Source organism: Eumetopias jubatus, unplaced genomic scaffold, assembly GCF_037043125.1.
Source record: "Eumetopias jubatus isolate StellerSeaLion01/CBP00866 unplaced genomic scaffold, mEumJub1_p1.0 scaffold_109, whole genome shotgun sequence".
NCBI classification, from domain to species: Eukaryota; Metazoa; Chordata; class Mammalia; order Carnivora; family Otariidae; genus Eumetopias; species Eumetopias jubatus.
In genome coordinates, this window is record NW_028274915.1 from 573,665 (window position 1) to 590,803 (window position 17,139).

Genomic DNA, 17,139 nt, shown 5'->3' on the forward strand with positions numbered 1-17,139 from the left:
GTTCCCTTTGACACCTGGGAGAAGAGGGTGCCCCCTTCACCGCTGGGCAGACATGGGGTCTGCGGTGCCGCGTGGGGCTCTGCTGATGTCCCCTTGTCTGGGGAGGGGAGGAATGCCTGTTTATTGCAGCCTCTGGCCTCCTGCAGTATGGCCTGGGGGGCCTTTACGTCTGGGTTCCTGTGAACCCAGTGGTAGGGATGGGCAGGAGGGCCTGGGCTGTTCTTGGGGCTCTCTTTGGTTTATGTCCGTGGTTTTTCTGGCTGCTGACTCTCTGGTACACAATTTGGGATAAATGAGGCTGAAGGAGCGCATTGGGAACTCCCTGTTGTGTGACCTCTGGGGTCTGGGTCCCTCCTGGTCTGCCTCCTCCTCTTCACCTTTCCCTCTGTCGTCTCCAGGGTTATAGCTTATGGGGGAGAGGGGGAGGGCGCCCTGTCTGCTCAAGTCTTGTTCTGGAACTGACGGAAGGAGTCATTTACCTTTGTTCTGTTTTTGTCTTTACTCTTTGTATTTGAAAGTCCGTCTTATTATTTATTTTTCCATTCACTAACAAGTTTTGGCTACAGGCCTCCCGTTTGGAGTGTAAAATTCAGGGTTTTATGTATTCACAAGGTAAATGCAGCCATCACCACGGGCAGGGTTGGAAGATTTTCTTCACCTCTGAGAGAGACCTAGCGCCCTGCCTCTCAGCACCTCCCGCACCTCATCTCTGGAGGTTTTCTTACTGCAGTGAGATATACTTAACAAAGCTAACTGTGTTTAGGGTACTTTTGACTTAATATATAACAAATCTCTAATTTCATATTTCAGAACTGTAAAGTGAGTAAAGTTTTATATCCAAATTATGGCTTTTCTAGTATTTCTGTTTTGGGAAATGTGTGCTGTAAATTAGAAGACAGCTAAAAAAATAGATAAAAAAATAAAAAGTGCAAATTCAGTCTTCTATTTCCAATAACAAAAGTTTATATTATGGGGTCTTTTTCTTCCACATTGGCAATTGAAAGCTAATTAGTTGTTAGAAAAACAGCTTTGACGTGGGCTTTTCTTGCTTTGTGAGCTTTAAAAGGCTTTTTCTTTGACCATATAAAAATGTCATTTAGTGTTCATAATGTATAAGGAATTGTAGTAATGTATTTTAAAGGTTTTCAGGTTTTCCTTGGAGTGAAACTACTTTTATTTCATTATAATCATGCTAGTTTAGGACACAATATATTTAACATGTAGTGATCATAAATTGTTACAACTGGTATAAAATTTTTCATCATTGGGTTTGTACTTTATGAAAATTTCAAGGGGCAAATTAGATATGATTTGAGTATGGTTAATACAGGAGGATGTTCTTGGTTTTTTTTGGGGGGGGGGTGGGTTTTTTTTTTTTTTTTGGAAGTTACTAGGTGAATGAAATGCTGTGTCCCACGCATAGTATTTAATAGTTCAGTAAGAGTGCAATTACTTGTTAAGATCATTTTCTGTGAACTAATGTGAGGCATTGATTTTCTTCTTGTAGTATGTATAGGTGGGTAAAAGTAAGGTATTTGTTAATTTGATATTTTTCATTTCTGTCTTTTAAATGGTACCCGTGTCATTCAAATTATCTTCACATTTGAAAAAAGAATGACTGACACTGGACATCATTGTGTTTATCCATGTCTATTAGTACCTATTCTTTGCTTCATGTTGCAGTGTGGCTTTTGGCCCTGCCTAGAGTCATTTGCAATATTATAATGGTTAAACTTTAGTGTTTGAGAAGAGAGTCATGCTGAGAACAGATGGCTCTTGTCTGATTATCTCTAAAATATTAGTGTGTTTCTTAATAGAGGCAACACAGTTTTTTTTATAGACACTCAGAATGAGTGTCTATACACGATTTCCCCTGAATCTTTAAAAATTTTACAATTATGATGATCTAAAAAAATGCCTTTACTCTAGTTATAAAGATGAAATTTCTTTTTTGTGTTTTCACAGCTGAAAAGGTTTTTTCAAGTACCAAATGATTCTTCCTTTGTTTTTTTTTTTTTTTTAAGATTTATTTATTTATTTGACAGAGTGAGAGAAAGAGAGAGCACAAGCAGGGGGAGGGGCAGAGGGAGAAGCGGACTCCCTGGGAGTCCAGTGTGGGACTCGATCCCAGGACCCTGGGATCACGACCTGAGCCGAAGGCAGACGCTAGTGACTGAGCCGCCCAGGTGCCGCTACCAAATGATTCTTAAGATAGTGTTTATCAAAGTGCTCAGGCCCAGGACTCCTTGGAATCAGAGACGTATTTTTAAGGATCTGTAGTTCACTCGAGTTCATGAAATTCTTTAAACCTGCCAGAACAGGTCTGTTTCACTGTAGTTTCTACAGCTGACAGTATTAGCATGAAGATAGATTTGGTGATTGTGAACATGACAGTTTTGGGTATAACTGGGTCATGTGTCCTGAGCTAATCGGCCCACTTATGTTTTTAATTTCTGGATTGGCGTTTACATAATATTAGATATTGTCCCATTACTCTAATTTAGAAGCTTGTTTCGATTCATGTATAGCGTTGGTGTACTTTCTTATGTTAAGAAATTGGTATTGAGGTTTTTTACAGAACGCCGTGGAAGAGGAGTCGGTGGCTCCGAGGTTACTGTGTCCATAGTCCACATGGGGGGCATCTCCGGGCGTGGGCACTGACTGGCCCTTGCGCGTCTTGCTTGTTTTTATTGCTGAGGTCAAGGCGTGCCTTTCAGGCAATGTTCCTTTCCTTTTTTTTTTTTACACAACTATTCTGCTGTTTAACTCCTCTGCTACTGTAGGAAGGGAAGAGTCCCAGTTTCCCAGTATACAGTTTTGCTGCTTATTAGTGACTCATCAGTGACACGCTTGAACTTGGAAGCTGTGTTTGATGAAGGAAACATACCCATTTCTTTATAGTACTTTGTTGCTTTGTTTTTCTTCTCTATTAACATGTAGGCAAAGAGGGCAGTGTTTATTTTTCTTAAAGAAGGTTTAAGCATTAGGCATATTTTAAATGGTTTCTCCCTTTACTATCAGTTGGCTTCTCAGCAATGCTTCTCCTCAAAATGGAAACAATAAGGCTGTTAGATACTTAATGTGAGTTTAAGCTAGTTATTGTATTGACCTACTTTTACTTAGATACATGTAAATTACGCACCTTCTAGTACTTGAGTGTTTTTTGTTGAAGGTTCCCAATTTTTCTAAACCTTTGGCAGCAGCTAAGAGAGTTGTCTCCGTTTCTTAGTGTGGCAGTACTCTTGGTTTTGGTATCATCTGTTCTGTCGTCTTTGTTCACATTGTTTTTACTCTTTTTAAAAATATGTTTCCAGAATTATACTTAATTGCTGGAAACGTTGATTTTTCTTGAGTGACAAACCAATTAAGTGTGTATGACACTAGGCAACACAGACACTTAGGATTTTCTGCTTACCTGTCTCTGAAAAAATCCATTATTTATCATCTTATTGTTTTTAAATACTGAGGTAAAATTTTCAATACGATAGGAAAATTGCTTTGGAAATGGAATAAATTGCTTGCCAGTTCAAAGGCTCCATCTCTGAAGTGGAGGTTACTAAACGTGATGTTGCTTATGTTCATTATCTTTCAGACTCTTTGTACTACTTTTCTAGCATGAAACTTGATAAGATTGTGACTTTTGCTAAAATGCAGCACAATCGCTGCAAGAACTTAATGAAAAAGACTAAAAATCTCATTTTGTATACTATATTATAATATATTTAAGTGGCATTTTGAATTTTAATTGCATTTTGTATAAATATTCATTTTCTAGTTGACTGTTTTAAAAGAAGTGATCTTATGCAGAGAATGAGAAAAAAGGAATTTTTCTGAGGAAACCTAATAACTCTGTTTTAGGCCCGCTACCTCACAGCTGAGAGGAGCTTTTGTGTGAGCCCCTCAAATGACGAGTCTCCTGTTGGGGGGATGTTGTGTGGTGGTGTGGATGGTGACTGGAGCGAGGGGACCCTGGGTGCTGGTCGGGGCGGGGACAGGTGCTGCCGCTCCTCACTGTGACTCTCGGAAGGCCCTCCCTCCGCCTTACTGCTGTCAGCGACAGTGTGTGGGTGTCCGACACCCAGGACCAGTTCTCATCACTGAAACTAAAGTCTTCCGTGCTTTTTGGGTAGACTTTTAAGCAGCACAGCACAGTCATGGTCATCTTGGTAGATCAATCTTGTGTACATTTTTCATGTTTTCAAATATTTGTTTTCATGGATCATTAGAACCTATGGTTAAAGTTACTCCCATTAAAAAAAAGGGCTGTCAGGGCATTTTCACAAACTGTCCTCCATAAAAGTTGTTCACACTCTTGCTAGCCATTAAGAGTGCTTTGTTAGCCAAGACTGTTAAGAATGCTAAGGGTGAAGAATTTTTTTCATTTGTTTTAATTTGCGTGTTTTAGAAGTTCTCTTGAAACAAAAATTACTCCTAGTGTTAAAACCTTCCACTGACTTCCCTTCCACTGAGAGTTAAAGTGAGACTCCTTATCCTGGCAGGCCGTGCCCACGGGACTCAGCCCTGCCCACCCCTTCAGCCGCATCCGGTGGCCCTCCGGTGCCTTGCCCACTCCAGCTGCCCCGGCTTTCTCTCCAGTCCTGAGCCCTCAAGGCTCCGCAGCCCCTTCCAGGTCTCCCAAGACCTTCTGTGGTTGGTTCCTTTCATGCAGGTGTCTCTTCTTGAGACTCAGCTTCCGTCTGGCCCTCGCGCCTTCTGTATTAGAGTCTTCCCAGCACGTCTCCCTTTGCAAGTAGGCAGCCCGCTTCTTGTGTTTGTCCTCCTCGGGACAGCGCTCGCCCAGGGCGGTCCCTCAGGTGTGTGTGGGAAGGGTTAGAGTTCCTAATGTGGCTGCACATAGTTCTCGAAGTACAGCTGTATTTCTTTTTTTATGAATTGTCTTTGCTCATCTGTCATTCAAAGTGTTTGCTTTTTTTTTTTTAAAGATTTTATTTATTTATTTAACAGAGATAGAGAGAGAGCACAAGTAGGCAGAGAGGCAGGCAGAGGGAGAGGGAGAAGCAGGCTCTCCACCGAGCAGGGATCCCGATCTGGGACTCGATCCCAGGACTCCAGGATCACGACCTGAGCCGAAGGTAGTCGCTTAACCAACTGAGCCACCCAGGCACCCAAGTGTTTGCTTTTTTAAAATTTTATTTGTGAGAACTGTTTCTGAGGAATGGTTTTACTGTCCTGTGCTGTAAAAGTTTCTCATTTGCGCTAAACTTTTCTTCTTGGACCATGCAGAATACAGGTACCCTGGGTGCCCGGTTGTGGGAAGGGCTCCGTAGACCCCAGCCCTCTTCTCCAGGGCCTCACAGTCCAGGAGGCCTTCAGGAGTGTTCTCTCTCCTTCTGGTGTTTGGTCTCATTGACAGGCCAGCTCCCCAAGTGATCAAACTCTTGCCTGAATGTGCCTGGTGTGTGAGGATTTGGCTTTTCCAGGATAGCCATACCGATTCTAGTTCCTTAACTGCGGCAGCCGGCAGGAGGGTGAGGGGAAGGGGCCTGGTGGTGCGTTCAGGCCGACCCCAGGGTAGAAACCAGCTTCGTATGTTGGAGATGTGGGTAGTGATGAGGAAATACCCATCTTCCGGGGGTTACGCGGCTGCTAGGGAGCTGGATTTCAGCGATATTTATAGAATTTGTTCCTTTTTAAAAAATTTATCAGACCTAACATAAAACTTACCATCTTAAGCACGTCTACCCAAGCGTGCAGTGCAGTGGCCGTGAGCACATTCACGCTGTTGTACCACTGTCCTCACCTCCCGCCCCCAGGCCTCCTTCCTCCTCCCAAACCCAAGCTCTGCACCCGGGAGACGTCTTGCTGACCCCCCTCCCCGGCCCCCGTAGCCTTTCTGTACCTCCGTGTCTGTGGAGTTGACTGCTGTCACCTCGTGGAGGTGGAGCCCTTCAGGGTCTGTCGTATTGCGTCTGGCTTATTTCACTGAGCGAAGTGTTTTCAAGCTTCGTGCCATAGCACACGTCACATTGCCTACTTCTTTTAAACCGGGTGATGTCACGTGGTATGGATAGACCACCTTTGGTCTTGGACATTTCAGTTATTTTTCTTTTTTATAGTAAGAATTTCCTATGTTAATTTTCTAAAACTAGGAATTAAATGAACGTAGGCGAGGTGCTTAAATTCATGCCTGACAGTTTCAGCAAACACTGGCCGCCGGCTTCTCCTGTCCTTCCTCCTCCTCTCAACGCTGAATTTCTACCTGGGCAGCAGGGAAGGGAGGCCACGCTGGCTTGCACCCACGTTCACTGTCCTTCCTTCAGCCTCGCCCTCTGCTTTCCCTCCCCCAGGGGGTAGCTGTCCCTTGCTCTGTAGCTGGGAGGGGTCACCTGAGGATCCAGATGGTCTTCAGTAGCTTTCAGTCAGTTCCTACTCTTTCCTCCCTCCCCACCCGCTTCAGAGGTCCCCCTGACGCCAGGCCCGCCCCTCCAGGGTCCCAGGGTTCTCCTGCTTCCTCGCGGCTGTGCTGAGACTCCTGTTTTTCTTGGATCTGCTTATTTACCATCCATCTGTCTGCTTTCTAGCTTTCTACATTTTGTTATCATCTCTTGTTTTCTGTTCTGTAGGTTTCAGCTTTAAGAAAAAGCAGTGTTTTTGGTATTGAAGGCAGTCGTGTATTTAATCTTCCATTTTTATGGGAAACACTTTCTAATCCTTTCTACATGTGTGTCTGTCTGTCTGTGTTTTCTCTTTCAGAAGACAGCTGTTCTGGGCGTCCTAATCTGCAGAGCGGTGTAGACCTCTCGTCGCTCTCCTTATAGGAGTTGACAGTTGTAGTTATCTCGAAGCAGGCTGCCTTCTGTGTCCCAGCTCCAGTTCCAGAATTCTCACGGATAGCTGTGGCTGAGCTTGGGTGACTGGCAGTCCTTCCTGAGCCGTGCGCTGCCCCACCTACCTTCCCTACCTTCCCGTCCACAGTGGTCATTCCACACGCACCCTGCCCCTCTACCTGGATGCAGCCCCTGCAGCCTGAGCTCAGTCGGCACCTTCCAAGGGCTAGGGGACTGTCTCGCCAGTAGCCATTGCTGTCATTTAAGATTTCCTGGTGAGTGAGTCTGAGCTTGTGAGTTACAAGCTGTGTCCGTTACTGACTGCCGTGTCTTCAGTGTGGGCGCGCATGTAGTGGTGCTCAGCAGGTGACTGAGGGTATGTACCCAGCACAGCCAAACGGCTTGCAGAGCGTTTTCTCACCTTCCTGTAAGGATTTTGAGAGGTGATTTTTCTTGGGGTCCTCAGCCTAACGTACTCTTTGTACTCCAGTATTTTCAGAGGTCTCGTGGTTTTTATTTTTTATATGACATTATATTGGGAGGAGGAGAAGTGTTTGTGTGGTTAGTGTTTGCTAAAGATCTGCCCACCGTCTCCTCAGGCTTATTCTCTGCTTTACGGTCTCAGGGCAGGTGGTGCCTGTGTTTGTCGTGTGCTGTGTGTCGGGTCCCCTCGATGCCTAATCGGCACTGCACTGAAGCACCAGAGTGCCCGGGGGAGCCTCAGCACAGGCCGTCGGCACACTTACATCCTCCACGAGGAGAACACCTCTGTCTTCACCTCACCACCCTCTCTTATCCGAGGGCCGTTTCACATGAGGGAGGAAAGATGAGAGCGAGGTCACGGGAAGCAGGATTGTCAAATTGACTCAGAATACAAAGAAAAAAATCGTCATTAATTGCTATTCAGTTGTATTAGTGTCCTATTGCTGTTGTAAAATTATCATAAATGTAGTGGCTTAAAACAAATGTATTATTTTCCAGTTCTGAAGGTCAGAACCGTATGGACTCACAGGGCTACAGTCAGGGTGTCAATATGCAGCATCTCCTCCTGTAGGTCCTTGCAGAGAGTCCGGTTCCATGTGGTTGTAGGTTAAAGTCCTGTTTTCTTGCGCCCAAATTACTCTAATACAATACATTTAAGAGATACTACCAATCAGTGTGGAAGAGATGGACTCTTGCATAAATAACATCGCCATTTCTGTCGTTGTATACTATATATATCCCTGCAAAACTTCGTATTTGGTAGAAATGCTCGCTGGAAGTAACAGGGTTTATGGGCAAAAGTAAGTTAGGGCAGACCACTGGGGACCACATCACTAACAAAAACCGTCCTAGTCCTGGTGACATTTGCTGAAGGGGCACATTGAGTTCCTGGCCAGTGAAGATTTACCTGTGAGGAGGCTGGTGCCACGGGAGAGGGTCCTAGTTCCTGGGGTGCCCCCAGTGCACACGCCCCAAATACACCCAGCTCCACTGAACAGCATGGGGAGCAGCCTTAGCCACAGTTTGTGAGTAGTAGTGCAGGACCCCGTGTGCTAGCAAACGTGAATCGGTGCCGGTGATGACAAGATGCCATTTTCCTCCCTTTATTTAAGCGAAGGGTACATGTATTTAGCTCTCATCTGATGAGGGTGAGGTAAAATTGCTTTTGGCATTATTCATAGCACTTAGTGGTGGGAGTTTAAATTTGCAGTTGGCAATAATATTTCAAGTGTTTTAGAGCTTATGACTTTGTACAAACTATTGCAGTTCTGGGATTCTTTGAAAGAATTCATGTAAAAATATGGAGAAAGTTCTGTGTACAGATATTTGCACGGAAACGTTATTTAGTGGGAATTTATAAGTGTTTTCTCTGTCCAACAGTGGGGGATACCTCAGTAACCTTTAACTCAGTAATCCACTTGCTGGCTTATTTTTTTAGTTACCACATGTTAAAAAGATGGTAAAAGGAGCTTAGGTAGCAGGTCAGCATTGGCCTTATTGTCCAAGGACATCTTTATAGTCATTGAATTCCACTTGTGTTTGGATTCTTTTTTTTCTTTTTTAAAGATTGTATTTATTTACTTGAGAGAGAATGAGAGATGGAGAGGACGAGACGGAAGAGGGTCAGAGGGAGAAGCAGACTCCCTGCTGAGCAGGGAGCCCGATGCGGGACTCGATCCCGGGACTCCAGGACCATGACCCGAGCCGAAGGCAGTCGCTTAACCAGCTGAGCCACCCAGGCGCCCCACTTGTGTTTGGATTCTTGACAGCTAGGCACCTGTTTCAAAAAAATAAAGTTTCAAGAAGGTGGAGTCTTCTGGAATCTTGCCTTCTGACCTTTTCACAGAATCCTAGTAAGCAAAGGACTGCCTGGCACCGTCACTGCATATACCCACACATGCACACGCCCCCACACACATGCAGGTGTGTGAACACCCACATCCACAGATTCCCTGAGGGACTGCTAAGTTGGCACATATAAAGCTCGTTTATGTACTCTGCACTGTGTGTATACTTCATATACATTTAAAGCTTGTTATGTACTGTAGAAGATGTATTTCAATAACGTCTTAGAGCAGAATGGAAATAATTCTGTTCTTGGATATTCCTGACCATCTGGAGTAGCACTCACCATTGTCATTCTTTTTTTAAAGATTTTATTTATTTGATAGGGAGAGACACCGTGAGAGAGGGAACACAAACAGGGGGAGTGGGTGAGGGAGAAGCAGGCTTCCCACAGAGCAGGGAGTCCCCCGATCCCAGAATCCCGGGGTCATGACCTGAGCCCAAGGCAGACGCGTAACAACTGAGCCACCCAGGCGCCCCTCATTTGGTTATATCTTTTTAATTTCTTTTAATTTGGAGAAATCTTTGTGGTGGTTTTCTTTCTTCTCATGTGGCATTTTTGAAGAGTCCAGGCTGGTGGTTTGTAGTGTCTGGATTAGTACCTCCTGGAGTTGGGTGTAGTGCTCTTATTTTGTGCACTTCCCGTCACGTGAAAATTAGCCCCAGAGCAGTGCTTCTCAAGCAGCAGAGTGCGAGGGCTCTTGATACCAACTGTAGGCTACTTCCAGAAGTTTCTTGTTTCTGGGGGTGGCTCCAAGAATTTCTGGGGACTGCACTTTGAGAACCACTGCTCTGGGATTGAGTAAATACGGTAAATGTGTACATGTGTTGGCAGGAATGCTGGATCTGCTGCTTCTTGTATCACACCAGCAGGCAGACATCAGGTTGTCCTGTGGTGACTGGTTCTGAGTGTGAGTTCTAGCTTAAGGTGCTGATCTCTGTAGAATTTCTGCTGTTCGTAAGTTTCCATTTGCAGTTGTGAAGAATTGGATGATTCTCCAGCATCGTGACAGTTTTGTTCCCAAATGCTGCTTCCCAAATTTGTTCCCAAATCCCCCCCCCCAGGTATTAGTGGATTTTCCAAATATCTTTCTGTTACTGATTTATTTCTAAAGTTATTTTTAAAGATTTTATTTGAGAGAGAGTGAGAGAAAGAGAGCATGAGCAGGGAGAGAGTGGCAGAGGGAGAAGCAGACTCCCCGCTGAGCAGAGAGCTTGATCCCAGGACCCTGGGATCACGACCTGAGCTGTAGGCAGACGCTTAACTGGCTGAGTCACCTAGGTGCCCCTGATTTTTTTTTTTTTTTTAAGATTGATTTATTTGTTTCAGAGAGAGAGTGCAAGCATGAGTGGGGGGAAGGGAAGAGGGAGAAGCAGACTCCCCACTGAGCATGGAGCCAGAAGCAGGACTCGATCCCAGGACCCTAAGATCATGACCTGAGCTGAGGCAGACCCTTAAGCACCTGAGCCATCCAAGCGTCCCTTTCTGTTACTGATTTTTAAAAGAAATTCCTTTATGGGGCGCCTGGGTGGCTCAGTCGTTAAGCATCTGCCTTCAGCTCAGGTCATGATCTCAGGGTCCTGGCATCGAGCCCCACATCGGGCTCCCTGCTCAGCGGGGAGTCTGCTCCTCCCTCTCCCACTTCCCCTGCTTGTGTTCCCTCTCTCGCTGTGTCTCTCTCTGTGAAATAAATAAATAAAATCTTTATAAAAAAAAGAAATTCCTTTATGGTAAGAGAACATACTTTGTCTAATTTCAGTTCTTTTGAATTTGTTAGTTTGTGTTATGGCCCAGGTTGTGGTCCGTGGGGATGAGTGTTCATGGTGCACTTGATGAGAACATTCTGCCGTACAGGGTAGAGTGCCAGGGTAGGTTGGCTGACAGTGCTGACCATGTCTTTCTGTCCTTTCTGATACTGTTTCTTCCATTAATTACTGAGAGAGGAGTTACGAAGTCTTCCGGCAGTATTATGGATTTGTTTCTTTCTCCTTTTACTTACATATTTCATACTTTGTGTACTTTGAAACTGGTGGTAGGTGCATGCACATTTATGATTGTTAGAGCTTATGGGTGATTTGATCTTTTATCATTATGTAATGTTCTTCTTTATCCTGGGCGGTTCTTTCATTTTATTTTTTTGATGTCTTCTTTGTCTTATAGTAGCTACTTTTTTTCCTTTGAACGAGTGTTTGTATCATATCTTCTTCCATCTTTTTACTTTTAATCTTTTAACATTATATGCCATTATATTTCAAGTATTTTTATTTTTTTGTAGGTAGTGATTTTTGTCCTCCAGGTGACATTTGGTGACATCTGGACACATTTTTATTGTCCCGACTGGGGGAATGCTGCTCCTGGCATCAAATGGGTAGTGGCCTGGTTTGCTGGTGAACGCTCCACAGTGCCCAGGACAGCTCCATCAACAGAATTCTGAGACCCAAAATGTTAATGGTACCGCTGTTGAGAAGCTCCACGCTAAGGATGGCAATATACATAGCTAACTTTTCACTGTTCGTATTTTACACTTAATGTAAGCTATGGAATCGCCTGCTTCTTACAGGATGGCCGCCATAGCCGTTCACATCTTTCTACACTGAAAACTTCACCAGATGATGTGACAGCTTTTGCTTTCAATAGTCATACGCGTTTTAAAGAATTTTGTGTTCTTTCTTTCCAGAAATCCAAGTTTCCTGATGGTATCATTTTTCTTCGTCTTGAAACTTTCTTTAGCTTTCTTTTGTATGAGGTCAGATGGTAACATACCCTCCAAGTTTTATCTTTCATCTGAGAATGTTTTTGTTCTGCCTTCATTCCTGGAGGATCTTTTTGCTGGATATAGAATTCTGGGTTGAGCCTTTTTCCCTTTCAGCACTTAGACATGGAGTTTCTGTCCTCTGGCCTCATCTCTCTCCACGAGAAGTCCATGGGCATTTGAATTGATGGGCTTCTCCATGTAATGAGTTGTTTTCTTCTGGCTCCTTCCAAGAATTTTTCCTTCATCTTTGCTTCGAGTAGTTTGATGAGTGTGCTTTTTGTGATTTCCTTTGACTTTATCCTGTTTCAGCTTGCTGTTGTCTTTAAGTAGATTGTAGTATTGTCTGGCCCTCATTTATGCTGTCGTTGTGGGCTTGGTTGGTTTTATTTGTCTTGTATAAAGTCTGTGGACTTCAGAGGGTGCGAGGGAAAATTTCAGTTTCAGTGACTACTATCATGTCCCGGGGACACACAGGCCTGTGCTCTGATTTTTACAATTGAGGTGAATACCTACCACAGAGGTTTGATGTAAAATCAAATAAGATAGCATTCGTGGGCTCTGCATTCTACTTTCTGATGAATTCTTGGTTCTCAAAGTAAGCTTTTAGTTTTAAAATGTACATATGTCTGTGATTGAGGAGAGATAAAATGGGAACTTGATACAGTAGGCTGCCTGTTTTTGGAATCAGAAGAGGATTATTGAACTCTGAAAGGGATGCTGGTCGTGGAGGAAATTACTTCCTTGAATAGAAAATTCAGAAAAGGGAATAACAGAGACAGAGAGTAAGTGTAAGTGGGACATAGCATCCTTGCTGCGTATATCAAATCTGACAACAAACCAAGGGACCGTGTTCCCACCTTTCAAAAGAAGATACTTCCATAGTTCAAAAGTCACTTCCACGACTTTGATTGGTGAATGTAAAGTTGGGCACATTTTACATCCAATCGATCTGTAGCAGAGTATTTAGATATGACCTGGAAGTATACATTTTTTGCTAATATTTCGGGTGATTGTTTTTATATTCCTGAATTGAACACCACGAGTGGGTGGTACTGTTGAGCCGACTGTTCACACCAGTGGCTTTGTGGAGGGCTCCCCTTCTAGCGTGGTCATGTTCGCTTCCTTGGGCAGCCTGTTCCTTTCCTTCTGACCCTGGCTAAATACATTTTTTGTAAAGGAAAGTAGCATCCCTTATTTATAATGGTTTGCCTCCGCTGTAGACAGCTTAGTTTGAAGAAAAAAGAAAAATGTGGTTAGTAGAATGGGACCAGCTCTTGTCTTAAATAATACCCTTACTGGTGACAGAAGGCTGCTTGGCCTGCCTCAGCATTCTCTTCTTACCTCTGACCAGGTACCAGCTGGAAGATGAGTCTGCCCATTTGGATGAAATGCCATTAATGATGTCTGAAGAAGGCTTCGAGAATGATGAAAGTGATTACCACACGTTACCACGAGCTAGGATCACACAGAGAAGAAGAGGACTAGAGTGGTTTGTCTGTGGAGGATGGAAGTTCCTCTGCACCAGGTTTGTGATCTCTTGCTGCCTAATTTCCTATGCTCTCAGGTATACAGTTAAGGTATTTAGAAGCTCGGCTCCTAACATACTTATTTTTATATCAAATAAAGAAGACACTCTCAATGAAATGACATAACGGAAAGTGTTAAACATTAGTCAAAACCAAACATTGCTAATCAGAAAAGGACAGAATGCCAAGTTCACTTTCTTTTTTTAAAGATTGTATTTATTTATTGGTCAGAGGGATACAGAGAGCACAAGCAGGGGGAGCGGCAGAGGGACAAGCAGACTCCCCGCTGAGCAAGGAGCCTGATGTGGGGCTCGATCCCAGGACCCTGGGATCATGACCTTGAGCTGAAGGCAGACGCTTAATTGACGGAACCACCCAGGCGTCCTCATGTTCACTTTTTTTATGCGACGTTTAAATGTTTAGGAAATGGAGAAAGACTAGTGGTTTTGTATTGATTGCATGGTAGAGTCAATTCTGGTCACTGTGTCAGCATTTGTAAACCGTGCTCTCTTCCATCTTCGGTCCTGCTCTCATCCAGGAAGGCAGGTAGGGGCCTGGAAAATGCAGTTTAATAATACTGTAACTCTGCGTATTATGGGCCTGTAAAATGCAGTTTAATAATACTGGAACTCTGTGTATTATTTGACTCAAATGCTTTGACTTGGAAGAAGATTCTTCAGTAAATTTAACCAGAAAGAAACAAAGTTAAGACCTGCTCATATTTAAACAAGTTCACTAGTGGTTAAGATAAACTTCATCAGCTGTGCTCACCCTTGACTTTAGAGTTTGGTCTGTGAAACTACACTCTGTGTCTAGGACACTTGGCCATTGACTGTCCTCCAGCCCTAGGGACAGGTAGAGCAAGATTTCAGCTGACTGATGCCAACATAACTTGAGTGGGGTATGTCGAATAAATTACTGCTTTGATAGTCTTTCTGCTCTTTAAAGTTTGTGGTCAGTGCCTTTCTTTTTTTTTTTTTTATTTTTTATTTTTATTTATTTATTTGAGAGAGAGAATGAGATAGAGAGCATGAGAGGGGGTAGGGTCCGAGGGAGAAGCAGACTCACCGCTGAGCAGGGAGCCCGATGCGGGACTCGATCCCGGGACTCCAGGATCATGACCTGAGCCGAAGGCAGTTGCTTAACCAACTGAGCCACCCAGGCGCCCCGGTCAGTGCCTTTCTTAACCATCATGAACTTAGATCCCTTTGACCATAAAAGAGATACAAGTCATTGTAGAAAGATATCTTATTTATCATCCTCATTATCTCTTTAGAAGTTTGTAAAAAGATGTTTTTACAACCAGTTTGATTTTGGGGTCGGCTCACATAGTGGTATTCAAACAGTGGTGTGTGGACTCCCAAGGACTCTGAGGAATCCCTCAAAGAGATCGACCATGCAGAATCGGGAAGTGAGCCTGAGCAGGATTTAGGCTTATCACCCCCTCTCAGCTTCCAATTAGTGTCTGTCTTTATCTTTCCTGTATATTGTAAGCTTTTCATATGAAGAAGGAATTTCATGGCTAAACAAGGTTTCAGAAATCACTGACTTGTGTTACTAATTTTTAATGAGTGAGACAGTTTTTTCACAAAACATTTTCTAGGTTAAATAGCCAATATTCCTGGAGTATTCTTTGGGGGTACTTAACCTTGTCTAGACTTAATTCCTTTTAACAGTTGCAGGGCTATGCAGAATTGTTTTTTCTTGTGTCCCTTGTGATGCTTTGTGCTTTTCAAGGGGTTTATCTACTTTCAAATACATAAATTCCTGTAATAGAAAATGTACGAGGTTCTGGAGGGATGTCACATTTTATTATTCCTGATATTGTTCATTTATCTCTCCCTTTTCCCTGTTAATCTTGATAGGAGGTTATCAGTTCTTTTCAAAGAGCCAAACTTCTGGTGTTGTCTTTGCTTTTGAAATTTTAAGCTTTTATCATGAAATAAATCCAGACTTGAAATAAATTCACTTTTATCTTGAAATAAATCCAAACTTATAGAAAAGTTGCAAGAATTCCTCCTATGCCCTTTGCCTAAGATCACTAATGTTTAATCTTTTGCCACATTTATTGACCATTCTCTTTATATCTCACTGTTATTTTCAGAGTGATTTCAGACGAGGTTGCTTGTTACTTCACTCCTCTTTGATCTTAGTGTTCCGTGCATGTTTCTTAGGAAGAGGCTATTTTCGTACATGGCCAGCAGGCCGTTGCCACGTTCAGGAGATTTTGCTCTGACACAGCTCTGTCTCCTGCCCACAGAGCACCCTTCCTCTCTAGGCTGGCCTGGCATTTAGGTGGCCATCTCCATGAGCCATCTCCATGAATCTGGAGCCACTCTTGCCCTAACTTTGTCTTGCATTCCATTGATGTTTATGGGAACTACACAACAGGTATTTTATAGAACATTTCAGATTTTGGTGTGTCTGAGGTCTCCTCGCCATTAGATTCAGGTTAAACATTCTCTGGGACACTGTATGAGTGACACTGTGTCCCTCTTAGGATGTCTGCTTCCTGTGTCATTGAAGTCTGGTCTGCCCTTAATTTTTTTCATACTGAGTTTAACTTGCCTTTCTTTTTCTGGCTTCGTTAGATGGATTCTCAGGTCACCAGCATTGTACTTTTTTCTTTTTTAAAAATAGATGCATTTCAGTTTTGACACATGGTATTATTACTACTATTTAGTTCAAAATATTTTGATTTACATTGCCATTTCTGCTTTAGTTGATGTTCAATTTAGAACCATGCTGATTAATTTCCAGTCAGGAATTTTCCTGATTATCTTTTTGTAATTGACTGTTATCTTTTTTTTTTTTTAAAGATTTTATTTTTTATTTGAGAGAGAGAAAGTGAGAGCAAGAGAGAGAGAGCACAAGCAGTGGGAGAGGGGCAGAGGGAGAGGGAGAAGCAGACTCCCTGCTGAGCTGGGAGACTGGAGACACTGGGGCTGGATCCCAGGGTCCTGAGATCATGATCTGAGTTGAAGTCAGACGGTTCATGGACTGAGCCACCCGGGTGCCATGTGATCGACTTTATCTTAATTCCACTGTGGCCCGAGAACATACTTGGGATTTTTTTCTTTCAGTCTCTGTAATGTGTTGAGACTTACTTTATGATTCATCGTATATGGGCAGTGTTAGTGAATTTTCTGTGTGTATTTGAAAAGAATTTGTACTTTTTTGTTGACTGTGTTGCTCTGTGTTGCTTTTTTTTCTTAGAAAGATTTTATCCATTTATTTGATTAATTTGTTAATAGTCTTGTTTGAATCTTCTGTATTCATATTCGAAGTTTACTTATCAGTTACTGAGAAAGTTGTGTGAGTCTCAACATCTTTGAGGATGTGTCTACTGCTTTAAATTATGTCAGTTTTGCTTTATATATTTTAGAGTATGTTATTAGATGATGCGAGTGTAGGGTTACTAACTTACTGTTGGATTGATCTTTATCTGATAATATTTCTTCTATGTGGGCTCATAATGTCTATCTTCAATAAAATGATACCAGCTTTCTTTATTTTTATTTCGTTAATTCCAGTTAGTTGACATACGGCGTTATGTTAGCTTCAGGTTTCCATACGTCACCCTGTGCTTAACACAAGTGCCCTCCTTCATCCCCTTCACCTGTGTCCCTCCCCCACCCACCTCCCTCTGGTGAGCGTCAGTCTGTTCTCTGTTATTAAGACTTGTTTCTGGGTTTGTCTCTCTCTTTTGCTCTCTCTCTCTCTCCCAGCTGTCTTTGATTA

At 43.1% G+C, this 17,139-nt stretch overlaps 1 protein-coding gene across 17 annotated transcripts in view; it reads left to right on the forward strand.

Annotated features, from left to right (window-relative positions):
• Positions 1-17,139, forward strand: part of LOC114204150 (putative phospholipid-transporting ATPase IIB) — a 58,506-nt gene that overhangs the window by 7,739 nt on the left and 33,628 nt on the right. For 12 of the 17 annotated variants that reach the window (XR_015767481.1, XR_015767480.1, XR_015767482.1 and 9 more), the window contains exon 2: positions 13,224-13,397. Coding sequence is in view for 6 of the 17 variants with exons in the window: in XM_088020709.1 (XP_087876835.1) it covers positions 13,224-13,397 (174 nt within the window). In the remaining 11 variants the exon portion in view is untranslated. Of the gene's footprint in view, positions 1-6,714; positions 7,064-9,029; positions 9,125-13,223; positions 13,398-17,139 lie in introns of those variants that run through there. The other 5 variants (XR_015767486.1, XR_015767489.1, XR_015767491.1 and 2 more) reach the window with 3 other exon arrangements.